At 37.6% G+C, this 14,197-nt stretch overlaps 1 protein-coding gene across 1 annotated transcript; it reads left to right on the forward strand.

Annotated features, from left to right (window-relative positions):
* On the forward strand, positions 1-12,787 carry LOC146160704 (aconitate hydratase, mitochondrial-like). The gene is made up of 17 exons (XM_083385884.1): positions 1-152; positions 1,209-1,339; positions 1,461-1,527; positions 1,619-1,729; positions 3,481-3,654; positions 4,041-4,251; positions 4,367-4,570; positions 4,835-4,926; positions 5,123-5,224; positions 5,701-5,798; positions 6,226-6,289; positions 6,448-6,633; positions 7,410-7,532; positions 7,968-8,123; positions 9,975-10,166; positions 10,594-10,848; positions 12,229-12,787. Exons 1-17 carry the CDS (start codon positions 120-122, stop codon positions 12,358-12,360), a joined length of 2,331 nt encoding a protein of 776 aa, XP_083242010.1. The 5' UTR covers positions 1-119; the 3' UTR covers positions 12,361-12,787.
* Positions 12,788-14,197: the final 1,410 nt, after the last annotated feature.

Below are 14,197 nucleotides of genomic sequence, written 5' to 3' on the forward strand. Positions count from 1 at the left end.
AAATCGCTGACCTTTGGTGATCTTATCATTTAGATATTGTCTGCTAATCAGAATAAGTTTATTGTTTATTTCTGGTTTAAGTTCTTTTCTGTTGCTGCTCATCTTTGTCAGTGCACAAAATGGCGACAATTACAAGGCTGCTTCGTTCTCAGGTAACTCCGAACATCATTAAGAAGTTATATGGAAACTGGGCTGCATTTAAAACTTAATAGTATATTTGTTCGGTGGACACGGCATTATAATTACAAAAAACGTAAACAAGGAACCTTGGGAGTAGGGCACATTTGTAAAAAAAAGTATGATAGGGGAATTTTATGCGTTTTTTTTGTTTCAGAAAAGGCGATTAAATTAGTTAAAATCCATATATAACCTCTAATGGGTGTATGTTGTATATGCGTATCGTATATTGATTCAAATTCAGGTACAGAAGGCTATTTACCCATCTTAACAATTTAATTTGGATTTGAAAATAACCTTGTAATTGCTGCAAATATATAGAAAATGAATTCCAAGTTAAATCATTACCCTAATGCTAAAGAACCCAAAGCACCCACACAAATTGTAACTTTGGAATAATTTTTGCTTGTATTTATAGACTGGATTGAAAAGTTTAGCCTTACACCGCCAGCTCAAGTAATCAAATTTTGTGAAAAATCACTAAAAAACATGGCACTGGTCTAGAATCCTACCACAACGCACATTATTTGGGTTATGGTGCGTGTTTGGGTTGGTCAAGTATTACTATTAAACAATGAATATAAATAAATACTTCACCCCAGTATTACTATTAAGCAATGAATATAATAATACTTCACCCACGCACAAACCCAAACTCGCACCCTAACCAAAAAATTGTGCGTTGATTTAATAATTGTGGTAGGATTCTAGACCAGCTCCAAAAAAAGTATTTTCAAGATCTTAATTATGAGTGTGTTACCTTTGGGACTGGTATACATCAAAGGTCAAAAGTGTGCCTTGTTTTTGTAATAAACATATATATACCTGGGAAAATAATATAAATATGTTATTGTGCTGGTTGGTCCTTACACCAGTTGGACTTTGAAAGTGATATGTATCAGGAAATAAGTAAAATTATTAATCTAAGTTTTGTATTCTCATTGTTTACCCTTTGCCCCCGTGTCTTACCCATAACTTTGTTGACAATATTTTATCTATTTCTTTTACATATATATTGTTTTTCTTTTTAGCCTGCTTGCTTACGGTTCTACAATGCCAGTACGGTTGCACAGACTCGCTATGTTGCCATGAGTAGATTTGAGCAAGATCAACATATCAAATATGCAAAGCTTGAAGAAAATATTAAAATTGTGAAAGACAGGTAATTTGACTACACAATACACATCAATATTAAATTATTGCTGTATAGATTTTATTAATGATTGTATTTAAGTAAATTTGTTATAAATAATAAAGCCATGTATTTCTTAATATTCTCCAAGATTACAAAGACCTTTAACACTGAGTGAAAAGATTGTGTACGGCCATTTAGATGACCCTAAAAACCAGGTAGGATATTTTTCAAGTCAATTATTATTTTTTTGCAATTCTCATGGTTTTGTTGAAATTTGGTTTAAAAGTTTTATCCTGTACTTTTTAGGACATCGCTCGTGGTGAGAGTTACCTACGCCTACGTCCTGACAGAGTTGCAATGCAAGATGCAACTGCCCAAATGGCAATGCTCCAGTTCATTAGCAGTGGCCTGCCTAAAGTAAGTGAATCTGATTTTAAATTATGTTGTCCCAAAATATTGACTCAACTTCCAAAAAATGTTCTCTTGGGATAACCTTCAAATCGGCCCTTTCATGTTGCCCAGCACCATTTCACATTGTGGTGCAATAATTGAGATAAACAGTGTGTGACTTTTATCAGAATGTTTACCTATTTTTTATTACTTGGTACAAACAACTCCAGGGTTGTTCCTAAGCAAAAATTTACACTCGCCAGTGTGGCGAGCGGCTATCAATCAGCACTCGTCCGGGCGAAATAACGCTCATGCAGGATGTAAATTTTTGTCCTAGCGCAGTCATTTCTTGGGTTATCGTTAAACTGTCTTTTTAAAATTAGTTTTTTTATAAAAGTCTGGTCTTTATTTCATTGCATGGATGAACAAACTAATGACCCAGCAGTTTACGCTTAAAAACAATGTTTTTAGCCAAAATTTTTTTTTAGGATGCAAATAGTAGGGATGTTGAAGTTATTTCTATATTTATAGTTTTCAAGTCTTAAAAATTAAAATGAAATATTTTATTTAGTGCAGGGGTGACGAACCTATTTGCTGTCGCGGGCCACTTTGTCAGTTAATGCTGAGTAAGCGGGCCGCACATGTTTACTCCTGCTATAAAACCTGTTAAAATCACAAACAATTGTTCAATGCCAAGCTACGCTTACACTTACTAGTTACACTGCATTGTACTGAAGCAGCAACAGGCTCATGGTGTTACATTATTATTGGTATATTTTATGACACAACAATGAATAAACAGTTGAACCCTGAATTGATGGTTACTATATGCCAATGTGGATTTACCCAACAGTTTCTACGATTCCTGCATGATATACGCGTTATTTAATCCGGCTATCAGCTTTTCATATCGCATCGTAAAGAGTTGAAACGGGTTAAACAAACTTTAAGACTGCTGTGGTCTCACCCGAATGCTTCGCGGGCCACATGTTCGTCACCCCTGATTTCTGATTTAGTGGAAGGACTAAAATTATAATCTGAACAACTTGCTAACATATGTATTAATATATATATTATAATGTCACAAATAATAAAATTATCAATGGGTAAAATTGGCCATTTCAGGCCATTATACAACCAACTATGAGGCATAATAACATAAAAAAACAAAAACATTAAATGTTTTCCAATACTGCCTACATGACAATGACTTTTTTACAAATTCTGCCAGTTTCATTGTACATTGCTGTGCTTTAATTGTACAATATTTTTTTATTACATGTAGTATTTGTTAGTTAAGCAGTAGAGTAATATACTGCAATGAATATGAAGTTAGTACTGTCAGTAATGTTTTGACATTGCTTGGCAATTATGATATGTGTAACATCATTAAATATTGGTTGGAAGGTTGACCTTGAGTAACCCTGTAGTGTATTTTGTCATAAGCACAAGTTGTGTTTTATGATCTCTGCACCTGGCATTAAACAAACAAGCCCAAAAATATTTGATTAACACTTAAATTATTGGAAAACGAGTAGTAGTCCTAAAATTTCTGTCACCACATTATTGCTACATTTTCTGTATACATAGCATAGCGTTCATAAAAATATTAACCATAATAATGCCATTGCAGTTGTGCTTGGATCTTGGATGTAACAATTGTTTATCAAAACCACAAAAGGTTGATTTTAATTTGTATTGGTGCTCATTCAGTCTTTTGTTGGTCCATTTTTTTCCGTATGTTATTTGTTTATGAATGTATTAATTCATGTGTTCAGGTTGCAGTTCCATCCACAATACACTGTGATCACTTAATTCAAGCACAAATTGGGGGTGAACAAGATCTCGCAAGAGCAAAAGACATGAATGCTGAAGTATACAATTTCTTGCAAACCGCTGGTGCAAAGTATGGAGTGGGCTTTTGGAAACCAGGATCTGGTATTATTCATCAGGTAGCACAGTTTGTACCCATGTGACATGGGTCATTTGTTAATCATTTGTGTTAATTAGCTGAGCACCTATAATTCTTCAAAACAATAATTGTTCTGGAGAAATAGGACAGCTTAAAGTAACCAACGTTATTGTTATGATGTTTTGCTTCAGGTGTGAATTCATTACAGCAAACTGAGTTCATGTATTGCAAATCATACAAAAATTGAAATAATGTCACTTAGGATCTAACCAAACGCCTGCTTTTTCAAGTTATATTTTCATGTTTATTTTTGAGATGTGTATTACCACTTTAAATCTACTTTAAAAAAGATATTTACTTTTAACACAGTTTTACCTCCAAATACAATATCATTTTTTGGTTGTTTTCACTTACATGTATAATTAGATTATCCTGGAAAACTATGCCTTTCCTGGAGTCCTTCTAATTGGTACCGACAGCCACACACCAAATGGAGGTGGCCTTGGTGGAGTGTGTGTTGGTGTTGGCGGCGCAGATGCAGTTGATGTAATGGCTGACATTCCATGGGAGCTGAAATGCCCCAAAGTAATTGGGGTGAAACTTACCGGGACTCTGTCTGGTTGGACATCACCTAAAGGTAACCAAAGTGTTTATTTGTTAATCAAAAAGTCTGCATGATTTTGTTATTGTGTAGGTTCAACCACTCACATAATTTGATTGACTTGGTTGTATATTTACACTTATTTTTACAGATGTCATCCTAAAAGTGGCAGACATCTTGACAGTCAAGGGTGGAACTGGTGCAATTATTGAGTACCATGGTCCTGGTGTTGACTCCATATCTTGCACCGGCATGGGAACCATTTGCAACATGGGAGCTGAAATTGGGGCAACCACCTCACTCTTCCCATACAATGACAGGATGAAAGATTACCTTATTGCAACAAACAGAAGCGGTTAGAGTTAACGCGATGAAGTCTTTCTTTTAGTTTTTGTTGGCACTTCAAGTTTGTTATTTGGCCTAATTTAAGCTTTTCAATTGTTTTAATAGTGCAGTTCCTATGACTTTCTATTATTTTTCATTTTAATCTGTTTGATTTTTTGGTGTTTTTCAACGCGAGTAATATGCATTACGAAGTGTTTTACGTACATGGTTATCCCACAGTGTGCCACCCTAGACGCATTTTTGTGGTCTCAATTTTTACTTTTACAATTTATAGATGTGGCGAAGGCTGCTGATGGCATGAAGCAGCATCTAGTTCCTGACAAAGATTCTGAATACGACCAACTCATTGAGATCAACCTTGACACAGTTATTTTTTTTTAGTTATTTTTTTTTATTTCGTTCGTTGGCCGATATATCATTGACGCCTATACAATTTATTCTTCCCGCTTCTAACCATTTTTGCATTATTTTGATATTTCTTTAATAAACCTTTTGTACGTAATAAGTTGCTAATGAACGTCATTTTCGATTTTTATACATAACGACAGTGTTGTAATTTCAGTTAAAGCCAGCACTAAACGGCCCTTTCACACCAGACCTCTACAACCTATGTTCGGATATGAAAGCAAACGCCGAAAAGAATGGCTGGCCAACTGAAGTTAAGGTAAATGTTGGCATTAACCAGTATTGGGAACATTGATTCCTCCCTCTCTATATATTTTCATCCAGTGTTCAGACCACTAGAGTTTCTCTCTCTATTGCGTTGATACTTACGCTCTACGTGGGGCTTCCTGTTTTTGCCAGTAAATTTCGATTTATCTCCTCTGTATTCCTAGAAAGATCCTAATACTTCCAACGAACCTGTCGCAATTCCTTGAATACGCGATGTTAACAATTTTTCAGAACTGTCTTAAACCAACAAATCTGTCTAGCCAAAAGTATCACTATCAAAACGTAAAACGAAAGCTGTGAAATCCTTGAGCTTAAGCAGAAACGAATTTAATAGATGCATCTCTGTTGGCAATTCTGTTTATTCGTTTTCTAGAAAGCATAGAGTTCTGCGCACCAGGGACGCAACTGTTTCGCTTCTCATAATTCGATTTATTACGGACGCACGAAGTTAAATGTTTGTTATGGCAGGTGGGACTGATCGGCAGTTGCACCAACAGCAGTTACGAGGACATGGGACGCGCCGCTCACATTTGCAAGCAAGCCAAAGACCGGGGCCTCAAAGCGAAGTAAGCTGATTAATTGGATCTGTAACAGCTTCTGCTGAGCGTTTGTTTTTTTACAAGTTTTCGAGCCACCGCGCATCATGTTTAACGATTGTGTGACGTGACGTAAGAAGCCGCATTTTTGACTAAGTCGTTATTGCATAGTTTGTAGTGTTGTGCGAGTCGCAATCCCAAGTAATTTATTAAAATAAGTTTTTCCGTCTAAATGCGGCTTCTTTCCTCGGTGTTGCTCTCAGCATTTTTGCCTTTATTGTCGAATGGTACCTTGCCAATAATCATGCTTGACTTGTACACAATAGCAGCATCATGATAAATAATTGCTTATTATTGTAAGGATACAGTGTTGTAGAATACATTCCGTTAAGTTGTAGTGTTGCATTGTTTTGGAGAACTTTATTTTTTATCCACGCTTATTTTTTTTTTGTTCTAGATCTGCTTTCACCATCACTCCAGGCTCTGAACAAGTTCGCGCCACTATAGAGCGAGACGGCTACGTAAGTCATGGAACCGATTTTTGATTGCTCGTTTGTTGTTTTTAAGTATGTTATTTCCCCACGTTTACTTGCTTAACCGAGCCTTACACAGAAGCTACTCCTGCATGCTAGTTGCTTAACGTTTCTGTAAAATTCTTTATTATTTGTGATTTCGACAGGCACAAATCTTCCGCGATGTTGGCGGTGTGGTGCTGGCAAACGCCTGTGGGCCCTGCATCGGCCAGTGGGACCGCAAGGACGTGGCCAAGGGAGAGAAAAATACCATTGTGACGTCATACAACCGAAACTTTACTGGCAGGAATGACGCGAACCCGGCGACTCACGCATTTGTCACGTCACCAGATGTAAATAATTTTTTTCAATTTTAAAGTCTTGTATGTTTAGAACATGGTTACAGTTATGGACAATATATCCTCTTGTTTAAAGTAGAATCCTAGGGGATTGTAGAAAATTTAGTTTTAAATCTAAAATAACAAATCCAGAACGTCGAACCCTAGTATATTTTTTTTTATTTAAACTTTTTTTGGTGGGGGGGGATAATTATATTATACCTTATGGACGGTGACATTATTCCATTATTTACAAAACGGCTGACATGTGTATATTGTTACAAGAAATAAGTCTCAAATGTTTAAATTCCTAACAACCAAACAACAAACTATCATTTGAAGCAGTTATTAAAACTGTAATACATAACTCTATAAAGAACAAAAAAAACATTAAACATTCTACAAATACCTGTTGTTGCATAAACTTAAGTTTTTTGCACACATAGTTGCAATGCGGTACACTGCAATATTCAGCAATAACTTAATAAAAACGTAATTTGTCATGCAGTAAAATATTGTGCTGCAAACAATTCTCAAATTTCTCACTGCTAGTAATGCGTAACCAATTATTGCGTAGCCTCAATTGACCTAAATTTGACCTTGAGTAAATCCATAGCGCACTTTTTTCAAGTCCAGCAGCTTTTATGCTAAAACGTTGAAGGGAATAAAACCATGCACCGAAAATTATGCAGTACTATTTATATCAATTATTGGCCATATACTTCGTTCTACTTTGTGCTAAAGCATTTTTTGCGATATCGATTAAATTTGCTTTTGCAATTTTCATCAAGGTGGTGACGGCGATGGTGTTCTCTGGTGACCTCGGTTTCAACCCGGAAGTGGATTACATCGAAGCTGCCGACGGTTCAAAGTTCAAGTTCGAAGCCCCGACGGGTGATGAACTTCCTACCAAGGTAAAGAATTATTATATTGTTACCCAGCTGAACTGTTTTTCTTTTAAGTTTTTCAAGGTGCCATAAGTACAAGTATGCCAGTTATGTTGTGTGACTAGGGGTCCTAATTCTTGAACTTAAGTTAATAAAACAAACAATCACTAGATGGCAGATGAAGTAGTAAACCACTGGGTTTGTAAACCTCTCGTTAAACCAGATGCTGCGTTTTTGATAACCCTATTTCGTTTTACTAATAAAATGTTTGTGCGATACCAACATATGTCACAATAAAGGTCATACCGGGTCTTAAACTGTCTTTTAAAATACGAATATAGGTTACAGTTAATGTCCTGATTAGTTGTATTACTAAGTTTTGTACAGCATTTTCGGAGCAGAAGTCGTAGTGTGAAAAACAACAGTTCATATACAACACACCAAACTTTAACCTTCTTCCAGGGCTTCGACCCAGGTGAGGACACTTACCAGCACCCGCCCAGTGACGCCGGCTCCATCAGCGTTGACGTGAACCCAAAGTCCGACCGGCTTCAGCTTCTTGAGCCGTTTGACACCTGGAATGGCAAGGACCTCGAGGACATGGCAATCCTTATTAAGGTATCTTAAAACTGCATCGACAGCAGTAACTTCTGCTTCTCAAAAGTGAAACATTGGTTTCGATTTAAAGTTGAGGTAACTTTAGCGGTAGCGCAGCAGGTGACAAGATTTTGCTTGTGATTATTTTTGTTTTATTGAATGGAAGGTGCTTGCGGCGCACCGCAATTTGAAAAAACAACGTCGTTACTTGCACCCATCTAGTTATAAAGCGAATCACTGTATTACCCTCAATCAGTGGCTCCCAACTTGGGTAACTTTAGTTACTTGTGCGTGTTTTTGGGGCCAGACAAACATGCTTGCCCAATTATTTTTGATTTTAATCTGGTTTAAGTATAACTTACCAAGTTACCAAATTAGGAGGTCACATAACTTGTTGAAAACTGAAAAGGTGTGCGCGACAACAAAAAAGTTGAACCAGTGGCCTAAATAGTTGAGGTTGTTTAATAAGCGGCTTATTGACCTTTTGATCTTTGGGCAAAAACATCACGGCCTAAAGTGATTTAATGTACGAATAAAGCTGTACACTTTTAAAAACGATTGAAATGAAGAAAATATAGCCAGAGCCAGAAGTCGTTACTTTTTATATTAACCCGACCCGAAATGATTTTAATAATGCCCTCGGTTGTCCTTTTATATTATAATATACGTTCCGGATTGTACGCCGTAAATATCCATTTTCTCGTGTGACATCTGGCAACTGTGCTGCGTCGTGAAGCAACCATCTGGTGCGGGCGCGTTGGCGGACAGCGAAAGGCCATGAAACTTTGCTGCCCCTCGGAGGCTGGCCGTAAATGTCGCTTCCTTTCCGCCGGAGTGCGATGTATTGTATTTATACGTAGAGGTTTATTGTGTCGTACTCCGAAAAGATTTTTTCCCTGAAAACCATTACCGCTACTATGGCGTAAAACAACAGTATGAAGACGTAATGTACTTCGCGGAGCTGTTATTCAACTTTTGGTCCCGGGATGTGTCGATCTCGTACCTACCCCCAGTGGAAAAATAGCTTTCAAATATTTAAACATAACTTAACTTTTGTGTTAAAATCCGGGCCGAACACTGATTTGTTTAATAAGACCCATTCAAACTATATCTATGGATGTCGTTTTATTCTTGTGCTAGCAGTAACAATTCATTATTTGTACGAAGGCCGTAGACCTAGCTCTGCTGGCTGTGGGAAGTACGTTTGTTGTATATAAATCTCAATATAATTTTATACTGGGCAGGTATTTTGACCTTCTGCAAAAATCGAGTTTTTTTCTCTCTCCGCAAATATAAAAAAACTGTTTCTAACTGACTGAACTACCAGGAGTATAAACAAACAAAACTTTTTAAACTTTACACCACAGTGGAAAGGGAGATTAACCATACGCTCGAAACCCTTAAAATATTTTTGTAAAAAATTATTGGCGTTTTGTTATTGTTTAATTAGCCTTAGCAGCTCTTTCGAAATAACTTAAGCAAACAAGTATAAAGCACCAATCAGGCATTACTTATCGAATGCTATAAAAAGCCCTCTGTTTTTCTGATCAGCTATTTCAAGAGGGTACAAGTTTTAGGAGGTTTTTTTCAAGTCTGCAAAATACCAAAATCACAAAATAAAGTAATGTAATGCGTAAAAAAATTTAAGGCGCCTTTCATTATAAACCTTCCCCTTTTTCCAGCTGCCTATAGGATATTTGCTGATGTGGTCTAATGTCGATCGGCATAATTCAATAGGTGTGTCGCCGAATTGTTTTCGCTATGTTTTTGTGACCCGTGTGGAAAAGGTTGCGGAGCATTGTCTAAAAAAAAACGTTACCGGAGAAACCACAGCCACAACCATAACATCTTTCTTGCTCTCTCTTTCTCCAGGCGAAAGGAAAGTGTACGACAGACCACATCAGCATGGCTGGTCCCTGGCTAAAATACCGAGGTCACCTGGACAACATCTCCAACAATCTGCTTATCGGAGCCATTAACATCGAAAATGACAAGCCCAACACCATCATGAACCGCCTAACCAAAGAGTACGGCGCCGTCCCCGATGTTGCAAGGCACTACAAGGTAAAAACCGGATTACCTTTATATATTTTTTAAAGTTTAGTTGTGAGTTTAAAAAAGTTGCGATTGTGTTGCAACAAGGGTTTAAATATGCCAGCTATTCGTGTTGTACATTTAAATTGTTGCCTCAAAAAGGACGCTGCACTACCCTCGTCACGGAACTGTTGCTCGGTGTTCTCGTTGACAGAAAGGCGGCGAAAATTAAACTTACAGCGCAAGAATGTTTACCAACCTTTTGGTTCCACACAGTTCTTGCTGTCGCGAAACAACAATCAACTTTTAAATTGGTATTTAAAAACATGCTAAAGTCACAAAGGGCATGTTTAATTTAACCAAAAAAATACCGCGAAAATAACTTTTGTAAGCAGGGACGTGATCTGCCTAGGCCAAAAATGCCGGCTTAAGTAAATCCTTCTCACCGCTCGTTTAGGCGAACAAGCTTAACTGGGTCGTGGTGGGCGACGAGAACTACGGCGAGGGCAGCAGCCGCGAACACGCTGCGCTCGAGCCCCGGCACCTTGGTGGCAGGGCGATCATCGTCAAGAGCTTCGCGCGTATTCACGAGACCAACTTGAAGAAGCAAGGACTCCTGCCACTCACCTTTGACGACCCGAACGACTACGACCGCATCCGGCCTGACGACGACCTGTCCATCACGGGACTCGACACCTTCCAGCCCGGCAAGGTTGGTGAAATTTGTCGGCTGGCCCGATAGCCATAGATGATTAAAACCCGATAAACGAACGCACCACGTTCAACTATATCGGAGGTTCTTAAAATGTTTTGCTCTTACCCAAACTCGTTTACTACCTCTTTAAATTTTAAAATACCACGCGCAGACCTGTTCTGGCGATATATTAATAACAAAAGCAAGGGTTTTCAAACCGAGTTACGCCTACCCCCAGTAGTACAAAAGGGGTACCCCCCAGTGTTACGCCCTACCGCGGCTTGTGTACTGGGACCTGGCCCCTCCCCATACAGTTGCCCGGCAGGTCGCAACCGCGTGAGTTCTTAGTTGATTGGCGAAGGTTTCTGGTAAGATATTCTACGTGTCAAAACCACAACTAGAATACCAATCAAAAGTATATTGTTACAATGTGAAGTAAAATGTTCTCAAATAGCGTTAATGAACGTATATTTGATTTAAAGTTACTGTGACAGCGACGGCCTATTGTCGCCACTCTCGGCTCAACACTGCGCCAAAGACTGCACGAAAAATACCGCTAAGAACGGCATGTATATAGCCAATACGTAGAAGAAACGAACACGAAAGTTACGTCATATTTGGCCAATTAAGACTGGCCGGCACTCTGAAAACATGGCTAGGCATTACAGCAGGAATTACAGCGGCCATTCTAAGGCCAATTTGCAGCGGGAGTGAGACGCCAGCAAAACGTTTTACAGAACGTGAGAACACCACCCGCAAGACTGACATGTGTTTTTAGATTAAGAGATTAAAGGTTAAATGGCAAGTTTGAAACACGCACGAAAACTCGAACGCACGAAAACTTGCAATACGGAAAACATTACATTATGAAATATTATATTATTCGACCAATAATAAACTAAAACTAAAAATAAAACTCTTTTGGGCTTACGGCAATTAATTAATTTAGGTGTTTAATGTGTTAGTGAACACGTAACACCCAGTAGTATACAAGAAAATTTACGTTTTTTTCGCAGCTTACTAAGTGCAGCGTTTAAAACCTCCATGCTGCATATCTTTATGATTTGCTGCAAGACCTCAACCCTATGTGGAATGCATATTTGAGAAGACTACTAAATATTTCCACCATAACTAATGTTTTGTTTAACACTAATTTATCACTCTTAATAGTCATTATTCTGATTTTGAATCTCATATGGCACACTAATTTGTTTGGCAATGCGACTACGTACCAACATAATTACAACATAAGGTTATTTGCGTTATTAACAAATTGGTACAGGATGACTAGGTTACCAGCTTGTATTTTTTTAAAGTGAAAAACCTTAAACGAAAAAAAATGGTATATCCACTTCCCAAATACAACCCATTTTTACAGTGTTTTTGTTGTTTTTGTAGCCGCTAAAGTGCGTTGTAAAGCACACTGATGGCACCACCGATTCGTTCCAGTTGAATCACACCTTCAACGAAGGTCAGATCACATGGTTTAAGGCCGGCAGCGCCCTCAACCGGATGAAACAACTTCAGTGAGGCCAGTGGTGGACCACAAAAAAGTGTTGTTGTTATTGTTAATTTTATTTTGGTCGGGTTCAAACAAACTGTTCCAGTGTATTTTTTGCAGCGCATCTTCTCAGTTCATTTGTTGTTTCTCGCCTCGAGTTCATATTGGATTGTATTTATGAATATATATTTAGTTTAATTCGTCATTCAACAATTTTCCGAAAGTACACGATTGTCACTATGGATGAATGAAGTCGTTTTGGGTGTTCGTTTGTGCCGTAATCCGCTGTCTTATGCGATTTATTACTGGCGTACATGAGCGAAAGGTAAATAAAATGCGTTAAATCAACTTCGTTATGCTAACAGACCAAGCTTCTTAGTAACAACACTAACCAGTATACCACCAAATACTTTAGCTACCGTCTCGGCATTCATTTCTCCATACTATAAACCAAAAGTATGGCTTTATGGCGCAAACAAAGATTGGTATCCATACAGTGTTCTCGTGATGGGTTACCGTTTCAGAAATACATTATGATTCTATAAAAGGTTTAACTTTACGGCTGTATTTGTAATATATAAATTATTAAATATCCATGTACGGTCCGCCGGTATTCTTACGGATCGGGCCATTTAAAAAAAATATTCCAAAAACAATAAGCGGAAAAAAATGCAGTTTATTTAGCTAGTCGATGCATTGCGAAAGTCGAACACCGTCGTAATATAGTTCAGTCCGCCAAGTAAATTAATCCGCCCCGCGGCTCATTTTCCATCAAACATTTTTACCTGAAAACGACGCTTTGTGATTTTTATCTTGATTTTATAATATATTATTGAATGAAGTGCACTTCTTAGAAAACCTCACTTTTTCCCACTCAAACCAGTTTGTCAAAAAAATGCTTTTTCTTCTTTTTTTTAAGATTCACATTTAAGTTTCATATCCTGTTTTAACCCTGCCCTGCGAGACATTTTCGTATTTTTTGCGGCCGCTTTTCAAAATAATTGACTACCCCTGGCTATTTCGTTGATGCATAACGACATATCACATGGATTTGTAGAAAAGAGTTTTTTCTTTAGTTAGTCTCAGGAGCTGTTGTTTACGTGTTCGTTTTCTAGTGCAGAAAACCGCAGAACCACACGTTTGTAATTGAACGCCAGCGTGTCTGTTGGATTTGCAGTTTGGCCTTTGGCAGTGGTAAAAACCCACAAATAAGAGACAATTAGCTTAAAAGCTTACAGTGCCCTATCCATATGCCGACAGGGTTCTTGTGGAAAATTTGTTTAACGGTAAACTGCTGAGAACGACCTGGGATTTGATTGTGTTCTATATTACCAAAGGTTTGCCAAACAGTTCTTACACACAGCGTTTTGTTATTGCTCTATTTAATATTACATATTTTTTTAAACTATGTGGATACATTGACAGACAAAACATGGAAAACTACGTTTTTTATCTTTTACGATTGTCACCTGAAGCATTACATCCTGCCAAGGGAATTAAACAACATAGCATATAACAGTTCAAATTGAAAAATGCAGTTTAATTATTTTTTAAACTTAAAAAAGGAAACAGTTGTGTTTAGTTGTCAAGCAAATTGGTTTTGGACTAATTTAGCGTGCCGCAATTTTTACCCACTGCCGTTGCATATATGCAAGTTCAACCATTGCGTTTTCTTTCCCAAAAAATTAGGGAGATTAAAAAGTTTGAAAAAATGTCAAAAATGTTGATAAGCCGCAACTATTTTTAAGCAATCCTATACCTATACTGTACTGTAAAAGCGACTGATTATTATCTAAATGCTTATTATCATGTTTGTGATCGATACCGCTCTTGTATCGTCAATGATTTATCACGTGTGACATTTAT

Source organism: Ascidiella aspersa, chromosome 3 (genome assembly GCF_963924565.1).
Source record: "Ascidiella aspersa chromosome 3, kaAscAspe10.2, whole genome shotgun sequence".
Taxonomy (NCBI): domain Eukaryota; kingdom Metazoa; phylum Chordata; class Ascidiacea; order Phlebobranchia; family Ascidiidae; genus Ascidiella; species Ascidiella aspersa.

Coding starts and splice junctions, on each gene's coding strand:
- LOC146160704 (XM_083385884.1), top strand. CDS start 120: ATGGCGACAATTACAAGGCTGCTTCGTTCTCAG. Junction 1,730..3,480: donor TTAGCAGTGGCCTGCCTAAA/GTAAGTGAATCT, acceptor TCATGTGTTCAG/GTTGCAGTTCCATCCACAAT. Junction 10,849..12,228: donor ACACCTTCCAGCCCGGCAAG/GTTGGTGAAATT, acceptor TTGTTTTTGTAG/CCGCTAAAGTGCGTTGTAAA.